Below are 17,011 nucleotides of genomic sequence, written 5' to 3' on the forward strand. Positions count from 1 at the left end.
GCCCTGCGTGTAATGCAGCTTTTGTTCCTCGATATTGAGCAGAAGCAGCCTATGACTTTGGATCGCGGAGACTGTGTGTCTCCACGCTACAGCGTCCTTCACCAATCACTAAATTAAATTGTTTTCTGTCAGAAAGAAACAAAACTTTACAGAGAATTTCTGACCAACTATTATATTGAGAACATAAATGATTTTTTTTTTTTAATTTGCACATTGTCTGGAGAGAGGAAGACCTGAAAAGGCAAACAGTAACCTCTGATATTAACTGCTTTATCATGCTCCCAATGAACAGCAGAAACAGCAGCAAAAAGGCATCACAAAACCTCTGAAAAACACGAGTTAGCACATTATCAGAGTAAGCAAGGAGACAGGAGAATCAAGCACCGCTCACCTTGACAAGGCTGACAATAAATCATCAGTAAAATAAACATAAAAGAAATTTAAAAAAGGAAAGAAAGAAGCCAGAACAAGGTATGCTCACTTTCAGATTATTCAGAACACATGGGTTTGGGTCTTTTAGGAGCACCACTGGTTTTCTGCTAACTTATTAACTCCATAAGCACAAAGAAAGGCTGTCAGTGTTAGCAGAGAGAATCAAATCACTCAGGAGAGGGACCTACGCGTTCCCTGTTGCACTAGGAAGTCCTCTTGGCGCAAAGAAGCCAGAAAACGGTGTCTCTCCCCAGCTCACCAGATCTGGCAACCACTTAAAGGCTATGCTGAACCAAGTGCAATTATATTTCCAATTTCAATTGCTGGCCTAGTCATCTCATTGCAACTCTGCTGTTAAAAGCATTTATATTATCTTAATATTCCCCAAAAGAAAAATAAAAATACCTGCAGCAAACTCTGCAGTAGCTTTATGCCACCTGAAGAGAAGCCTGAACTATACTTGGTTAAGTAACTGTTTAACTATGCTATGTTTACAGAGCTTTACAAAAATGCAGTAGTTAAAGGACTACAAGAAAAGATTATATTTTGCTCTCACTGAAGTATTGAAAGCAGAATGTACTCGGCTGGAAATGAAACGGTGGGCGTTTGATGGCATATTTTAAATAGTATTCCTCTTTGTGCATGCAGTGTAATGCCACCCAAGGGGGAGATAAAAAAAAAAAAAAGTCTGTAATTTGCAAGTCCATTTCAAAGTCATAGCGAGGATGATGTGAAATTCAGCATAGGATTCTTGAGAGAAATCTCCCTAGAAAATGTGTATGTACCTCAGGGAAGCTTTGGATTTGCTTCCCCACGCCAGAAGGCTGTTCTGTCTTTTGACATTTCAATGTTGTTTACTCTTTGCATCTAATTTTGGAATTATTGAGTGGTTTATTACAAAGGTGTATTTTTGACTAACAAGTTATGTCTCTTCTGCAACCTCTAAGATTTCTAAAAATCCCTTACTATTCGTTTTGAGACTTTTATTGGAAATGAGGATTGAGCAGTTACTTTTACAATGAGGATTAATCCTGCTGTCAGGTATTATGAAGGTAACCGACATTTACATGTGTGAAGGACCTTCCTTCGCGGCCCTGGGCAAAACAGGATTGCCCACATTGGTTTGATCATTCTCAAACAATTGCAAACAATATCATGCTTTAAGGCTCTAGGTAGTCATCAGCCAGGATTAGGAGGGAACGCTCTCCTTAATAGACTTCTGGCTAAATGTTTTGGTTTTTTTTTTTCCTGTGTCCAGATCCCTGAAGTGTTACAGCCAAGCCACAGCAGGATCTGAGGAGAGGAAAAGGGTAGGACCATTTTCCTGACGTCAGAGTCTCTTCCTTAGATGCCCAAGTGAGCAGATGCTTAGGTTCAAACTCATCACCAAATCTGATGTCGAAAGAATCTTCCTCCTGGTCAGAGGAGGAAGGAGCAGGGATGGCTTCTGTCTTCACTTATAATGCATAGCTTGATTATAGAGATACAGTATTTGATCATGTAATCACATCCCACTCAAAGAGGTCAGGAATGCCACTAATACCGTGATCCTTCCTGACTTTTCCATGGCCACAACAATTTGTACTGCAGAAGACTGAAATGCTTCAGCCCCACACTGAAGTCTTTAGATTTAATCTAGCATGGCATCAGGGTGAAAAGAAAAGCAACCACAGAAGACCACACCATACAACTAGAGTGATTTGCTTTTCCTCTTGAATTCCAATTAGTTTAATTTCACTTTAACATAGAGAAGTCAGACATCTATCCTTATGTGTTCTTCTGTGTTGTTCTGTGTTAGTGGAGAGAGCGTGGCATTAATGACTCTCCAAAACCCCACCTTGATCTTGTCTCACTAACCACAAGGAGAGCCAGGACAACCAACTTGGGCAAAACCCCTACAGTTCATACAGCTCAGGACAGGCACGTTTTGGAAAACTACAAAACCATGGGAAAAGAAGGTCTCAAGTATTTTATTTTGATATTTACTGCTTGACTGTTTTCAGATCAAAGAAAACAGTGGCAGAAAAGCTCTTCTGAGGATATCTAATCCATTACGCTGAGTTGATTCCCTCTACCAGCAAGATACTGGCAGAGCTGTGTCTCACTTTACTCTGCATCGAGGTCTTTTTTTGTTACCAGTATGAATGACAGATTGAAATCTGGCAATGCCTTTAGTTCGGTTTGTGCAGTTAAACGAAGGTAAAAGCATATTTTGCTCTACAGATGCTTTTTTTTTTTAAAAGCTCCATACCGTACCCTAAACATGTCAGAGACACAAAGCAGCCACAGTCAGACTACTATTTTGCACTTTGATCAATGTAACTTTGCAAGTTTCTCATGCCAATAATTCTCCTCTCTTCAACTGGTATTGGGTGAGATTATTAGAACAAACCCAGAAAGCAATAATCACAGTTTATACTCCTGGCTTTCACAAATGATAGGTTAAGGCTTAGCAGTGTAGTAAACTATAATCAATAATCTTGCGGCTTCTATAATCATGCAGAAGCACTACATAGATTGTATCCATGTTGCTTAGTCTAAAAATAAACAAGTACAAATTAAATAGGACATACATCAAATATATATATATGCATGATTCACTTATGGAAAGCAAGTCCAGTTGTGATCTAACTAAAAATAAAGACAAAGCAACATAAGCTTAATTATTATTATTTTAACATGTTAAAAATACAGTCACATCAAAATAGGATACACAGTTATAAAACTGTTGCAGATGACATAAGAAAATAGTGTGTATATATTTTATATATAAAAATCTACAGTATTTACTAACGCTGATACATATTTTTGAGCCTCATGTTGCTTGCACAAATAAATTGTACAGCTTTGTTATGAATTACAGAACCTTCGTTAAACATTGAGATTATTACACTCAGCCACAATATTATATACATACATTTCTAAGCTGCTGTAAGCAATCAGAATTAAGGTAATCCCAAGTCATATTTATCTTCACAATTTTAGTTTCGTTTCAGTGTAGTGCTTTGCTACTGTTACTTCGCTGCAGTTTGCAAGTTTTAAAATATAAAATTGCCCAGTTTATTAAAAATTACATCAGACATTATATACACACAAAAAAAAGTTTCTGAAATAGACTAAGTAAATGTTACTTCCATTTGTAAAAATTGTTTTACTTCTGTACCTTAAAACTTACAGAGCCAACCTGCAGCAATTATAGGCACTAAAGCTCATTCTTTAAAGGAAAAAAAAATATCCATTTCTATGTTTTCAGTTAACAAATCTTACAAAACAAAGAATAACAGGACAACCTTCCAAACCATCCAAACTGGCATTGATACCAATGTTTGGTACTTAGGTATTAGAAAAACCTCTCTGTCAAGCACTCCAAGGACCTCTTCTGGCGAGATCCTTACCCGCCTCAACTCCCATTGGTTTCAGTGAGACGTCAGTGCATTCAGCACTTCCTACGCGGCACCCAGCAGCTCGCAGGACCGTATCCTGCGTGTGCCGCTTAACCTCTATTTTTTTTTCCCACCCCCAATTCACAGTCAAGGAAAGGAATACATAAGGTAGGAAAGGCTGCAAACACTAATTAAAAATACTTACATTACCAGGAGTCTAAGCTTCCTATTAACAGTCAGGATCATTTTAGTGTAAAACACCACACAGTCTCTCAGCAGCCTGACAGCACAGCAGAACATGCCCAATCACAGACATGAACCTACCGGCTCTTCGGGGTAAAAAAGGGCAAAACAAAATGGAATTGACACGACGAAGCTTAAAGAGAAGCGACACTGCATACTCACACAGCTCAGGGAATGTCAAGCCTCGACCAAATCTCAGACTCCTGTGTGTACTTCGCAGGAGTGTTGAGGAGCCGGTCATTCTCTGATACTTGTGAGCTTTGGCCCTGCAACCAATTTGTTTAGTTTGACAGCACAGCATGGCAAGAAGTGAAGGATGCAGCACCATTTCTATATCTGGCATTACTTTCACTGTGCTCCAATATTTTGCATATAGGATGACATTCTGAAGGTAGATTTGGGTGAGAAGGAAAAAATTCTCCACTTTCGATGCACCTAAAAAACTAAAGACTGCCCTGAATTTTAAGCACCATTACTTAGCCAGGTTAGAGAGATATTTTTGGCTTTCTGCTTTTGCCTGCCTGCTCCTTCTTGCTGAGGAAAATGACAAACAGTAGTCAAAGGAGAGGAAATTAACTCTCACATAAGATAATTTAATCCCAAAGCATCTCTCCTGCCCAGAACAGATACTGGGATGCTGAGGCAGCTGTAAAAAACGACAGAAATTCCCATCCAAAATGAATGGCTTCTCAAATAAATTACAAAGAAAAATTAATATGAAATAAAAGTACTTCACAAGCTTTGCCCAAAGTTAAATGCATTTACAATTAAACTCTTTAGCTCTTTTCCATATGCATTTGTGTACTACAAGCGCACACTCACACGTGCGCGTGCACACGCACGCTTCTATACAGTGCATTAACAATGTCAGTCAAAATAAAATTTATAAATGTGTTACAGGTTTTAGGCAGAAAGATCGTAACACGAGTTATTTAAATGTAAGGAACAATGACAGTATTAACCACTTTGTGTACACGATCTTATTGCTATGTCTGGGTGCATCAGATCACTTTCAATAGCTTCAATGCAAGTATAAGAACTCAACTAGCCTTCAATGAAAGTCTGAAACAACTTTTAAATAGTGTTGTTATTTTTGAGAGTCACGCAAACTGTCCGCATTTCACCGAAGAACTGAGGTGGACTACTACTAACAGAGTCATGCTTAACTGGTGTTGGTTCTTGCCATTTTACTAAGCATCGACAGATTCTCAGAGAAGCACAGATTCATGCATAGACAATCCATCATTTCTGTTTCGATAGCGCTGGGCTTGAGCTGATGGGCTGGAGTATTGGTATTGTGGTGAACCGTGCTCCTCAAAGGTTGGTGAAGTCCTGTATCTTATCGGGCTATCCACAGAAACGGCAGGAAGACTATGGTCTTGAAAAGGTGTTGACTGAAAATGCTGATATTTCTGGAAATTATCCAAGTGGCCTTTGTTAACGTCTTGGCTCCAGGGCTGCCTGTAGGGTTCATGTCTGTAAACATACGCACCATCTGGCCACTTTCTATCTTCTGGTAAATAATCCACTGGAGGGATTATGAATTTGACACCTGTGGGGGACCTTGAGTTGCTGGTATAAGCATTGACAGGGGCTTCTATCTGACCAGGGGTTGGTGAAAGAGGATTTTGGCGAGTGGCAGGATAGGAATTCATTTGTAGTTTATCTGGAGAATAATCTACTGAAACAAAAGAACCATATGGCCTACCAGAAGGGCTGGTTCGATTCCCATGATAATGTAGAGGTACAGAACTTGTATTGCCTATACTGGGAACATGCTTTGGAGAATTTCCATGGTAAGTAGGTGGGTTACTATAATATGGCAGTGGCTGTTTTACATTCAGTCCATGAGGCAGCCCATCAGATTGTGTTGAATATTTTGGAGATCTGGGTTGTGAAGTGAAGGTGTAATTATTTGGTATTTTTAATGGAGATGGTGTTTTTTCAGTCTGCTTTCTTGGACTACCAGAATATGTCACATGCCTAGGGCTCTGCGGATGAGCTCTCTCAAGCATCTCTTCAACAAGATTCTCATTCTCAACTTCTGGAACATTGTCATACTGAGATGCATTAGACCCTCGCTTACCTTCATCAGCATCCAAAACCCTCATCTTTTGCTTTACATTCAAAGGCTGCGCTTCTCCAGGACTTGGTGGTGGGCCTGAAACCGAATGGTTTATTTGCCTTCCTTTTACCTCTGCAGTAAGTTTCATTGCCTTTTCAATTATTTTGATATCAGATGGTTTATTCCACTTAGGTACAAATTCCCTTCTTGTATTTGAAGTAGCATTAGAATTTTGATTAGCAGCTGCATTATTATACTGCCTTGAGTTGTCTTGCTCTGTTGGCTGAGGCTTTCTTCTGGTATCTACCTCATTCTTAGACATACTACTTTGTGTCTCTATTGGCCGAGTCTTCTGCTGTTTTAAGGAAGGTTTCTTTTCCAGTGAATTAATTCTTTTTTGGTTATTTGGTGAACTTTCTGATTCTTCTCCTGGGGATGGTCTCCTCTCTGTCCTTCTTGTTTGTGTACCAGTGCTGTTCTGTCCATTAAGCACTGGAGTGGAGTTAACCATAGCAGGCTGAGGACCTGATGAAATCTGCCCCAATGGCTTCTTTGGGAATTCATCTTCTTTACCTAAAACAACGACAGTAATAACATAAATTCACCTTTGTACAGAAGTCATCTTTGATCTGTTGGTCATGCAAGCAAAAATAGCTATGAACTCTGTCACCTGGGCCTCTCTCTGGGTCACCATGCTGCTAAACACCTCAAAGGTTTTTCTGTATACTGACATTGAACAAAGATTTTGTTTAGGGTCTCATCTCAACCAGTTAGTCTAATCTTCCTTTCTACAGCTTACACAGTCTTGCCAAGCTTTTGCTCATTCTTGACACTGCTGCAAAAATTCATTTTCCTAGATGACATTTTGGTTACAGCACCTGCTCTGTATGTAACCCTCCTCACACTATCCCTGCCACATTAAGTAAACTACTTTCTCCACTTTGAAAATCCCTCCCAATATCCCTCTCCCAATCTACTGTCTTCCATTCATTCATCTTTTAATGTTCACCTCTGGTAAGCTATGCTATCAGCTCTTCACTCACATACACAAGCTTTCCATCAGACATCTTTGGACTTTCTCTCACTTCTTTTTCTGGGTGGAGCTCCTCATTAACGTCTGCACAGTTACGTCCTTGGTTCTACCTCAACCCCTGCCTAGAAATTTAATCCTCAGTACTAAAAAGCTACAGTATAACTAAAAGACTCTGTGCAGAGTCATATTTTTTTCAGTTCAGTTCTCTATCACTTACAGAACAACTGAAGTAGCTAATACTGATACTGGCTACGTCACGATTTCGACTGTGTGTTCAATGGACGAGTTTTGCCGAACACGAGGACATCATCTACAGAACTAGCATATGAATGGAAAGTTCTCCCAGACTGGAGCTCAACACATCACAACAGCCAGTGGTAGACATCAGTTATGTGGGAACTCAGAACAATCCACGCTGCCACTACAGAAAGAATAAAGTAGCATTTCATTGTTTGCTGCCGCTCGCAGGACAATTTACATCAAATTTTCCACTGCAGTCTTTCTTCTCAGCAGTCAATGCCCTTCATATTCTTAGCCAAAGTCTCTTACCATATCCACTTGCATATAACTTATTTAATTGTGTAATAAATTACTTTCCCATTATAAGCAGAAAAGGTCACATACTTGTCATTAAATTTATTAATCTAAATTTAATTTATTTGATGTTCAGTATTTCCCTAACTTTTAAAGTTAGCATAACCAAACAAATCCTACTCTGCATCTATTTATTAAGCAAAAGCTCTGTTGTAAGGAGAAAAAAAAAAAAGAAATAGCTACCCTTGCTTAAATGTTATGCAAAATAAATTACATAAAATGGCAGTCAGTAAAATAATTTTAATCCCTGCTTCTTCCTAAGATAACAACCATAGACTCTTTCTCCATTATCAAAGATCATACAACTAGCACTTCATTCTTTCTAGCTATTTGTAATGAAAATTCCTTTTATGTGTCTACATGGGTTCGCAGGAGCAAATACACACAAATGGCTCTAACCACAGCACTTGTGTCAGGGTTAAAGTGAGATACGTTCATTTTTACAGTCAACAGTATGAGTTCAATCTTTGACGACTGGTTCATGATAGAGACACACAGAGGAAAGCCAGCAGCCAAGGTTAGTATCATTTATTATAACAGCATAACAAACTACCATCACAGATCAGTTGCTATATAAACTAAAGGAAAACTTACAGTTTGTGCCAGCTAGGACATCGCAGGAGGACAGCAAAGAAGAATACAATGATGCCATGTGTCATGACAAGATAACTAAATAAAAAGTATTTAACAAAAACAGGCTGGTTTTGCCAAACAATTAAACTACGCTTTTCTTGGTTTTCAAAGTCTTTATATGAGGCCAAAGGTCATACGGAAACCTACCCTTCCGTTTAGAAATACATAACTTCAGAAGCCTCAGTTTACATATAAATACAGCCTACCCAGGCTTTCTGTAGAAAAACCCTCTACTTTCACTTTCCTCAGGTTATCCTCTGCTCAGTTATGATCATAGAATTGTTTAGATACACAAACCTATGCTCTTACACTGAAGGTACTCACTGCCTACCTTGCTACAACTTGGCAAAGGAAGATACTCATGCTCAGCCCTCACCCCAATTTCTTGTCCCCAAAGGGGAGATTCCACATGTTAAATCACCTTACAAGATTATACACCAGGTATGCTACACTCTGCAATGCCAAACACCTACACAAAAGGTTGCAAGACAGTACAGCAGGTTACATGGTGGGGTAGCACCTCAGCATTAGGCTCCAGCGCATGGCTCTTGGAATTACAAGCCTCGTGGTTTGTTCTCTCCCCCTGCGGGGCCCCACCATTCACAAACCAGGCTAAAATCTGGAGCGTGGATTTGTAGACTTGCACTGCCCAGCAGTGCACCATTGGAAGAAAAGGCGAGGAGACAGAGGAATGAGTTTCGTGGATGCTGTAAACAGATGATTTAACAGCTCTGCAATATACTGTCTGCTGTACCAGCCTCTTCGAAATTGTTCTTTATTCTTTATCAACAGAAGTTCACATTCTGAACTTGCTTCAGTTTGGCAAAAGACATTTGTACCATTTAACTCTGTTTGCATCCTCGAACAGTGTCAGGCAAAGCTGAAGATGTTGTCTTCCAAATAAAAATGAATTTTGCCCGTAATAAATACTCCTGATACTGAAAGCACTGTAATATATAGTTCCAATCTTACTAGTTTTGAATATTAAAACAGCATGAAGTCTGAATTAAGAAACAATACTCAAGTACATACCAAAGAACTTGTCATCTAAATCATATAGAACTAGTCTTTATATGCTGCTAATCCACTTATAACCTCCACATAATCCATAGTAGTTGTGGGATAGCATAAGAAAATGGCTCCTCAACATCTATAAATTATTTAATTTCTGTCCTCATATGCAATAATGTTTTAGAAAAATTATTTTTCTTCCATGTTTGAAATTAAACTATTCAAGCTACATATAAGAACTGAAGACAAGTTCCCCTAGCAGCTGCAATGCTTCCTTCATATAACAAAGACATTAAAAGCATGAACTGATTTCTTCCAGGTTTTACTCTAAGAAATGTGCACAGAGCAATGCGAGATCCTTTGAAATACACTTGGTTGTATAGTAAAGGTGGATTTTGTGTGAGTTTTTTTTATTTTTAATTTCACACACTTAAGGTTCCTTAATTACCATTAAGCTCTAATAAAACCCAAGTGAGAATGCTGCGGACATTTTTACTGAATTCTATGTAGGCTGCTTTGAAGACTGCTTTGTCATCTCTCCTTCACATTTCAGGGTAAAAGAACACACCACAACTAGGCATAAGTGGGCTGCACTGTCTAGCTGATGTATGCTATAACATGAATTACAGCTGTAAAATGAATATCAGAGCAGTCTTACCATGTCTCCCGTGAAACTGCTAAAACTCGACATTAATTCATGTACTGAGTAACAAGCAAAGCGTTCCAAGACAATAGCTCGTTTAGAAGAAAACCTCTGCATTCTAACAGCATGAAACCACGTTTATAGGCTGGTAATACTGGAGCTTAGTGCTTTCAGAGAAAACAAAAATATGGAACAATGAGTACATGTGGAAGGAGGGTCAGTGAGGAAAAGAAGAAATACAGCTTTAAATCTTCACCACAGGGCTTCCACAGAACTTGGTTTACCTTGACCTTGGACAGAAACAACCGACACTGCTTGCTTAATCAACCACATCTGCATGTGAAACTTGAAAGGCCACATTGCTAGTGGTACTCAATTCAGTAATCAAAGCTGCAAAACACAGGCCTTGTTCTGGTTCAAAAATGCTTGAACTCCCATCACCTCCTGCCATAAAAAGCACTGGAAGGAAAGGAGTTGTGTAAGGCTCTATGATGCTGCACCACGAAAGACATCCTGCAAACCAGTCACCTTTTAAAGGGAAACCAATTTGTTTTAAACTGCAAAACAGATATTAATTCTAATTTAGGTATACTGATCATACATACGTATACATACATACACACACAGAGCTGTCTCTACCAAGTGTGGAACTACCAAGTACTTTAAAAACAAACAAAAGCTCTGAAGTTCAGAAAAAGTCCACCAAATTAAACAAGTAGAGGATAACCAAATCTATCACCATGCACATTAATACAATGAGACATTCCTCAAATGCACGAAGTAGCATGCAAATTATGTCCGTGAATGCTTTAGGCAGTCCACTACCAGCAACAATACAAGGAAACCGTGATGCTGCAATGCTGGCAAGAAAAAAAGAAAAAAGGAACAAAAGTAAAAAGCTGAGGAAAAGAAACCACAATGCAAAAGCAAACCAAAGAAACCAAGTCACAATAAGTCTCTACCCTTAAGAGGTACACAAATAGCTCGCCAGAGAAGCATGCAAATGCACCAATTTTTACAAGCTGCCTATCTTTTATTTACCAATTTTCCACTTCAAATCTGCCTAAAGCCTCATATGGAGCTCTCAACCATCATCTTTACTACTTCAGCTAAACTCACTGATCAAACTCCTCAGATCTGAGCATGCAGAAGTTTTATTTGGATGTTTTCAAGGACATTCAATTGAATATCTCTTTGTTGTGCTGATCCAAAGTCTGAGTGAATTCACTTTCTGGACATACCTGCCTGACTGAGGAATGGAGACAGACATGTTTGAATTCTACAAGAAGTATTTCTGGGACAAGTGTTTTTCTACACAATCTATGATGTTTACATACAATGCTTAAAGCATTTTAAAACTAGAAGTTAAGCCAAAGCTGTCCAGCTCAACTGAGATTGTTTTGACTGCAACCACTACAGTCATCAAATGTGCCTTTGTCTTCTGAAGCAAACAGGGCAATCAGATTTTTTCCCAGGTTGCCAGTATTTGCACGAGATGCAGAACTGGGTAACTCTCATCCTTCTCTCCCCCTCCTCCTTCAATAACTCCTAGACAGAGTTTAGTTACTGGCTTTTCCCAAAGACAAACATAATGGCTTAGATCAGAATTTACAGAGCTTGGACTGTAGGATTTTCAATTTTTCCTTTAGAAGAAAGGTAGTGATTTAGTTGGCCAGTATGCAGTATAGTATAAAATAAGCAAACAACAAAGAAAATAGGGTGAAAAATGGGTGAGGAAGGAGAGAAATGGAAGTAGAGGGAAACAATTTAAACAAAACAAGAACAATCAGGTGCTTGTTTGCTACTGGTAAACATATTACCTGACACGAAAAGAAGCAAATAAACATGAACAGATCTGACTGTTCCCCAAAAGATAAGAAATTCAAGTCATATTAAAGAAAGTTTTAGTCTACTGATTTCTTCCTGCTCTAACAAGCCTTGGTCACCACCCAGTGGAAGTCGATCTCAACTACAAGACTTACAGATAATTGCTTCAGGAGGCACTAACAGCCTCATGCACTGAATGGCAGACATATAATTGGAGTAAAGTGCTTTAAGTGCTCTCTCCGGTGAATAACAGTCTAGTCCTTAATTTCAGCACCAGAATACATGCTCTTTGACTGTTCTAACACAGTTTTCAAGGATAGTAATGGTCATAAAAACAACTCTTAAAATGACATCTTGATATTTTGTGTTTATTTCCCATCAGTGACATCCCATCTTACTTCTTCAGTTTACAAGTCCAAGAGAATTTTAAAGAAACTTAAGTGTCTGTACTAGAAGCTCAAGCTGCTGTCTGAAAGTCAACTTCAGCTCCTCCTCCTTTATATGCCATCATTGGCAAGGGAGTAACTAAAATGAAATCTTGCCTGGCAACTTGAAGGCAGAATAAAATACACAGCTTGCCTCTCTGCTGCAATGTCACTTTTGCAGTACTGACAGGAAGGAAAACTTACTTTATAAAGATCTGCATTTAGATAAAAAATAGAAATGTTAACAGATTTGGTCATCAACCAGAAGATACAGGTGGCGAGCCACAAGTCTGCAAGCTGCCTTTGCGGAAAAAAAAAGAATTTCTAATATTAACCACTTTGCTTTACGTTCCTAATTCCACATTTCTTCCAGAAAATATACTTCCTTGAAAAGTCAGTTTAAAATAGGAATATGAACAATGACCAACATAACTATCTGGACCATATTTTTAAAAAGCATGCAAGTTTTAAACAAAGATTTTTAAATGATGCAAAGCCAATGTCTAAAACTGCTGAAATATAGTAACTACATTAGTATAATTCCATATATTAATTTCCTTCGTTATATCATAAAGCAGTTGTATCACACAAGAAACAAGGCAGAAAAAATAGTTTAGTTGATTAAAATATTAAGTACAATATATGCAATAGCTACTTGTGTATTCTTCAAGCACAAGTGAAAAATCCAAAATTCCTCTGAAACAAAACACAACCAAAAGAGAGACACCATCAGACATAGGGAAGTCAAATTGACTTAAGTATTTCTATTATTTTGGCTGTCAAAAGACTCATTAACAGCAGAGAATATACATCATTTAATAAGATTATCAACCTAGCATATACTTCTCCACTGTCACTGATAAGTATTTAAAATAGATATTTGAATAAAAGATATTGATAGTAAATTTAATAAAATATACTTTTAAAGATAAACAGCATATAAACATTTAAAAATTCATGGCAAATTCACCATTCAAACTTTGCTAGTTTCCCTGAATACAGAACAGGCTGGAAGAACTAGAAGAACTGAGTCGGACTTCAAAGCTGGTCTTATCATGCACAAATACAATTAAGATGATCACAAGGACAACAGCAGATTCCAAATTTGCCAATACAGCTTTAAAATTACAGTATAAGAACTTTATATCTGATTTAAGGCCTTCTCAACTGCTATATGGTCTATTAAGTTTTCAGTTATAAAAATAATCCATCCCAGGATCCCTCTGCCCTCCCTTTTCAGGACACCTTACATCAACACACAGGTGAGAAATCATCTCAAGACCAGACCTGGGAGCCTTCAGCCTTGAAGGTGAGCCCGACTGCCTTGTTTATGAAGCACTAGATCAATAATCTATTTTCAGCCACATATTTTTAAATAGAATATGAAATTTACACTGGTAAGCACTTTTGTTTATTCATGTCAGACACTATAAAAATATATGTATTAATATATAAATATTGTTTATTAAGCATTGCATTATTTATTTAGCCCTACAGGAATAACCTACAGCAAAGCTGGAAATTCTACCCATATCTTGTGAGCATTTAAAGAATTTTACTGCTGTTTTAAATAATAGCCAAAGAAAGAATCCGCATCAAGAAATTTTGGATATCAGTGATGTATACCAAGAAAATTCCTTTCACTATGCTCTAGACGTCATCCTTGAATTAAGGAAGAGATTATCCGCTCTGCATCAGATGTGGCTCCTTCAGAAAACGTAAACAGGAGTCACACAGATTTACATGCATGTGCTGTTCAAGAACCTGCCATGGTGCGGACACCGTTCACAATGTTATTTTCTGGATTGCCTGGAACAATTGCCTTTGCTACTAAATTTGCTTAAGGATATGTCAGAGAAGTACCTTAAAGGACAGCTTCTGCCGTATAGCTCCCACAGCCTGTCTCTCTGAGGGCTTGATAACCAGGCAGCTCACCAATAAGAAGCGTGCTTACCCATACAGCTTACTGTCTCCATAGAGTCACTGGAACAGGGATGCCTACCTTGGGTTCTGAGAACAGCACTTCAGTTGCAAGCCATCCTCTGAAGGCTGCAGTAGCTGAGTACAGGCTATCCTATACTGGCCAGCAGTTAGACTAGAAATTACCATGGAAAGGAAAGAAAATCCATGGTCCGCTTTATGCAAAATAGCCCTAGTATTGGCAAAAGCATTTCACTGACATCCAAAATCAGCATTATGCCCTTAACATCCATGTTCTGGCTGAGCATTTTAAGGGTTTTATCAGTGAGAAAGTGTTAAACAAAGTCCCTTCCTTCCTCTCTGCTCTGAAGGGAACAAGGAGCTCCTTAATTCAGTGGGAAAAGCCACGGAGGAAGCAAGCCAGAGAAAACTGCATCAGACATAAGCAGACATGCACTTTAAAGTAACGCGAAAGTTATTACCTCTTTTAATATCCTACTGCAGCTTACCCTACTAGGGCAGGAAAATCTATACAGCCTAACAAAGGATGCCAGATGGAAAATTCCACTGAGCTTAATTAGCTCACTGCTATTCCTGGATGACTGATACCAATGCAACTGTAAGATGGAGATTTTTCTCTTTTTTCTAACATTTTTACTTTAGTTCTTAAAAGTGTAATTTTTGCTCAGTGAAAAAAAAAAAAAGAGTCCAAGATAGCAAGTGATGCATTGATTTCAGCTGAGAAAACTAAAGTAAACACTATTTTCTCAGGCTACAGTGGATACTTAAATGAACAGTCTGGTATCTTTTTGTGTGTATTACTGAATAACACGTCATGGGTTCTTAAGTTTTACATGAAATTAGAAGAAAAACAGTAAAAAGAGACTGAAGGTAGTAAAGATAGTCATACAGACATGTGAGCAAAGCTGAATGTCTAGAGAATGCTGAGAACCTGCAGAAAAATATTATTGCCTGAAGCCAGTGATTAGTAAAACCAAAATGAACATCAAAGTGGGAAAAGAAGAAAAAAAAAATAAATCAAAGGCCTGTGAAATTCATACGAAGAACAAATGAGGCAGCCTCACTCCAATACAGATAACAGCAGACAAATCAGCTAGATTCCCAAGGATTACGATGAAGCCATTTTATATTTATTTTGTGAAAGGTTAAGTAATGTTCCCATTTACCCCTGGCAAAAATATACCACACAGAGAGGCCTTCCCAGGCTACTTTGAAACTAAAATGAAAAAAGCTCAATTCCTCATCCAGCTCCAAAATACACCTCACTTTGGCTTTGCTTTTCCTATTTTATTATTAAACCTCCCTCATTCACACTGGAAATAAAACAAAAAAAAAAAAGGGGGGGGCATTTTATTGTCATTGATCTTGCTTTAGTTCTCAAAAAGAAAGAACCGATATAGCTCAAAACAATTAGGGTCCTGTCAGCAAGTTATATCAGAAGTTACACTTAAGCGTACAAAGTACAAAACCGAACAACCTGCATTCTGTTGCCAAACTGTCTCGGCAAGAAGAAACACTAACCACCCTTTGCTGTCGGTCTCCACAAGGAGACTCCTTGTCTCTCACACTTCCTGTTACTGCACTGCAAGGTGGATGGCTCCTACATCACCTAACACCTCCTTCAATTTTCTGTGAAAACCCAGAGTATTCTCAAACAAATTTCAGTTGAAGGCATTTTACATTCTCCCAGAAGAAAAGCCTTAAAAGATAAATAAGGTAGGAACAGACTTTCTGCCTTCATTTTTTTTTCCATCAAGAAAATTTCTAGTAAATTCTGTATTTTCTGCAGAAACTCTCAACATGAGCTACACGCATGTGATTTTTCCAGGCTAGAAGATACATGAACTCCATCACGTAGCAAACTACAAAAATCTTTTTCCCAGCTATTCAGCTACCACAGTTTCAAGTGGAAACTAGAAACTTCTCACTGCTGAAATTTACTTTACCACATCCATGAAAAATCTACCCATATACAAGCAATTAAAGTTTTTTGGGATAACCCTCCTCACCATTCAAACATAATCACAAAGAACTCTGTATTTAAAATTTAAGAGAACACACTCCCATGAACCTTCTTCCTTTTAGAATCAATTCCATTCCATCATGTTAAAGACAAAGTTGGTCATTGACGTATTTGCTCACATCTAGTCACCGTGACCAAGCATCAGCTGTGACAAAACATCTGACAAAGCACACAGCTGAAGAGTAGTGCTGAAAAGAGCAACTGGCTCTGAAGAATAAGTCAAGACTGAAAGCTACCGTGTGGAAAAAAGATGGAGAGAAGGCAGGGTGGGAAGGCTGTGGTTAGAAAGGGGAAGCATCAGTGCACGCAGTAACACAGAGAACCACCGCAGACTCGCAGAACACGGTCTGTAGATGAGAAGAACCAAGAAGACCGAGCAGACAAAAACACAAGAGCAGGAACTAGACTTAGACCTATTGTGGGTGGGAGAAAGCGTGCTAGAGAGATGTTATAGGAAGTCAGAAAGAGAGCAAGACACAGGAATAGGGAGCAAGAGAAATGGGAAACTCTGACAAGAAGCCAAGATGATGGGAAACAAAAATGTACCTAAAGTGTTTGTCCAGAGGGACAGATCTGCTGAAGAACCTGATGAAACAGGTATCTACTTGTGATGAGTAGTCCTGAAACAGCCCAATACTACATGCAGTAAAGTCTACAGAAATAGAAAAATGAAGTTTGCTAATGAAAGAGCTTCGGGAACAAATTAGCACAACAGTGCTGCACAGGCAACCTTTATTCTGACCGTTTTTAACTTCTGA

The 17,011-nt window shown here is 38.5% G+C and overlaps 1 protein-coding gene across 10 annotated transcripts in view; it reads right to left on the reverse strand.

The window, feature by feature from the left end:
• Positions 1–3,086: 3,086 nt before the first annotated feature.
• The window catches only part of USP6NL (USP6 N-terminal like), a 129,558-nt gene continuing 115,633 nt past the window's right edge, over positions 3,087–17,011 (reverse strand). For 9 of the 10 annotated variants that reach the window (XM_064442880.1, XM_064442918.1, XM_064442903.1 and 6 more), the window contains one exon: positions 3,087–6,696. In XM_064442880.1, the coding sequence (XP_064298950.1) occupies positions 5,267–6,696 (1,430 nt within the window). In that variant the 3' untranslated portion in view covers positions 3,087–5,266. Of the gene's footprint in view, positions 6,697–10,478; positions 10,551–11,078; positions 11,089–12,935; positions 12,986–17,011 lie in introns of all 10 variants that reach the window. The other variant, XM_064442933.1, reaches the window with a different exon arrangement.

The sequence above is a fragment of the Phalacrocorax carbo genome, chromosome 1 (assembly GCF_963921805.1).
Source record: "Phalacrocorax carbo chromosome 1, bPhaCar2.1, whole genome shotgun sequence".
Taxonomy (NCBI): domain Eukaryota; kingdom Metazoa; phylum Chordata; class Aves; order Suliformes; family Phalacrocoracidae; genus Phalacrocorax; species Phalacrocorax carbo.